Below are 3,034 nucleotides of genomic sequence, written 5' to 3' on the forward strand. Positions count from 1 at the left end.
ATGACTCTGGAAGACTTGGAGTTGAGAACCAAACAAGGAGCTACGGCCCTTCACTTTGCAGCTCAATCAGGAATAGTGAGAATTGCTGAGCAGCTGGTGAAAATCAACAATAAACCGCTATTGATTGATGATTGCGATGAAAGGACACCACTTCAATATGCAGTTGAGCTAGGACGCCATAGAAACATGGTCTCCTATTTATTCTCTGTGACTCCTCTTAAACAGTTGACTGCTCATCAGCGCTCGGAGCTCCTTCTTTATGCTGTTTCCTCTGATTTTTATGGTAAGCTCTACATCTAACTATAACTTTGTTTTGATGGTGTTACAACTTCTATTGCAATATTAGCGAGCATATTATAAGCATTTCTTAATTAACCTTTTGACAATCATCAAATTAATGTGCCTTTTTATGGACAGATATAGCATTGAAAATTTTGGAAATGGATCCAAACATAGCAAATGCCGATTCTGAATGTGGGCCAACAGCTTTGTCAATGTTGGCCAAGAAAACTTTTGCAATTGGCAGCACAAGTCAGCTTTCGTTCTGGAAAAGTCGCTTAAATTCCTGTTAGTTTGTCTCCAAACCCAAACTTCTTTAATTCCAGAGATATATACTACATTTCCCATGCAGTTCGTTTATTACATTAATCACAACTTTTTGACAATTTCACTCGAATTACATTGGCATGGGAAAATGCTCTTATTTGATTTCATCAAATCTTTAGATGATATCCACTTCTAAACTATGGAAAATTAAATTCTATGAGAAGAGTTATATTCTATTTGAAATGTCCCAATCTAACCATTTCTTTTTACTTGAATTCAAAAATAGAAGAGACTTAAGGTCGGGTTATGCAAAGACAAAACTTATCTTGAGAAGTCAACAATTAGGACCCAAGTAGCCGCATGTAATGGTTTAGTTATCTTTGCATTTTTATTTTATAAAATTTTCAATATCATTTCTTATTATTTATATTTGTAAAATAATTATGTAGTTTTAATATTTCTTTATTACCAAACCATCTCTGATTTCTGAATAGATTCTTTTTTCAACCATAGGGTTCAAAGGGATATGTAACAAAGCTTCGATGAAAACATTAGCCCATCAATTAGTTGAAGACCTTTGGAAAATGCTTGGAGTTCCAGACAAACAGTTCTCATCGAACTTGCTTCGCTATCATATGACTTTAATTTTTGAAGCTGCAAAAGTTGGAAATGTTGAATTTCTAATCATACTTACACGTTCTTATCCTGACCTTCTATGGCAAAAAGATGAAAAAAACATGACTTTATTTAACATTGCTATTATATATCGGCAAGAGAGTGTGTTCAATCTAATATATGAGATAGGTACTAACAAGGATACCATTGGATCCTTTCTTACTTCGGAAACCAATGAGAACATGTTGCATTTAGCTGGAAGATTGCCTAGTTCAGATCGACTAAGTATTGTATCAGGAGCGGCCCTTCAAATGCAACGAGAATTGTTGTGGTTTAAGGTGAGTGATAATATTATTTTATTTTATTTTATTTTTTGCATATATAATGGTTCACGTGTTACCTATCAATTTATACCTAGCCAACTGTAGGAGATAGAAAAGATTGTACCGCCATCATACTTGAACCAGGAGAATTCAAATGGTCAAACACCTAAGGAGATATTTATAGAGGCACATACAGATTTACAAAAAGACGGAGAAACGTGGATGAAGGACACATCAAACTATTCAATGCTCGTGGCAACATTGATTACCACTGTGATTTTTGCTGCAGCCTTCACTGTACCAGGTGGCAACAATCAAGAAACAGGCACTCCTATTTTTTTGAGAAGTACTTGGTTTATGGTATTCTTCATATCAGATGCAATAGCACTGTGTTCCTCTTCGACTTCAATAGTAATTTTTTTGTCAATTCTCACATCACGGTACACAGAAGACGATTTCTTCAAGTCATTACCTTCAAAGTTGTTGTTTGGACTTGCAACACTCTTCATCTCTATGGCAGGCATGATGGTAGCCTTTAGCGCAACTTGCTTTTTGGTGTATAGTAGCGCAAATGCATGGGCTCCAGTTGTCGTAATCACTTCAGCTAGTATCCCAGTTCTTTCATTTTTTCTTCTACATTGTAAACTTTGGGTTGATACATTCCTCTCAACATACCAGTCTAGATTTCTTTTTAGGCCATATAAACGTAGACTTTTCTAGTGGTAGATGCCAAATGGGGAGTTCATCAGAAGAAAATATGAAACGAAAGTCAAACGAAAAGGAAGAAAAACTGTCGTAGGTTCGAGGGATGTTGAACAAGGAAGTCCAACGAACGAATTGAAATGAAAATCAATAAATTCATAATTCTATTGTATTTATACTACAAAAAAACAATGAGTTGGAGACATTTTTAATGTGTCATTTGAAGGTCAAAAAATGGCTCTATTTAATTATAGACTAACTAGAATTAAAATTAGGATGTGTGAATAGAACACGTCCGCTAGCTTCTAGAAGATTGAGTTTGATGAAGAGTAGCCCAAATGTACCATTTATAAATGATCATATATATATATATATATATATAGTGAAATAGAAATATCATTCTTGCTGCCTCGTAGATGTAGCGCTAATCTCCTGAAAGAGATTTAATTATTAATATTTTTAATACCTTTAATTATTTTCTTCTATATGTGTGGTGGGCAGATTAACCGATTACCGATTACCGACTTTAACCAAACCGATATTAACCGTAACCGATAGTTATCGGTTGGTAATCAGTTAAAAATTTTATACCGATAAGCTTATCGGTCGGTTAAATTTTTTTTATCGGTTAACCGATATGACTGATATGACCGATAAGCTATTTTAATTTTTAATTTTTTTAAATTTTATCTTTATTATTAAAAGTTAAAACCAAAACGACGTCGAATTCCCTTCCAATGAAGAATTTCAATTTTGCCATTTTGAATTAGATAAAGCTTGATTTTTTGGTTGACATATTTTGTTCATTGGAACGAAATGGGCTTCCAGAAGCTAGAAATAGTAGAACC

The 3,034-nt window shown here is 34.0% G+C and overlaps 1 protein-coding gene across 1 annotated transcript in view; it reads left to right on the plus strand.

The window, feature by feature from the left end:
* LOC132169324 (ankyrin repeat-containing protein ITN1-like) overlaps positions 1-3,034 on the plus strand; it is a 6,013-nt gene continuing 2,979 nt past the window's right edge. The window contains exons 1-4 of the mRNA XM_059580377.1: positions 1-283; positions 418-567; positions 1,060-1,499; positions 1,590-1,809. Of these exons, the coding sequence (XP_059436360.1) occupies positions 1-283; positions 418-567; positions 1,060-1,499; positions 1,590-1,809 (1,093 nt within the window). The remainder of the gene's footprint in view (positions 284-417; positions 568-1,059; positions 1,500-1,589; positions 1,810-3,034) is intronic.

The sequence above is a fragment of the Corylus avellana genome, chromosome ca2 (assembly GCF_901000735.1).
Source record: "Corylus avellana chromosome ca2, CavTom2PMs-1.0".
Lineage (NCBI taxonomy): Eukaryota > Viridiplantae > Streptophyta > Magnoliopsida > Fagales > Betulaceae > Corylus > Corylus avellana.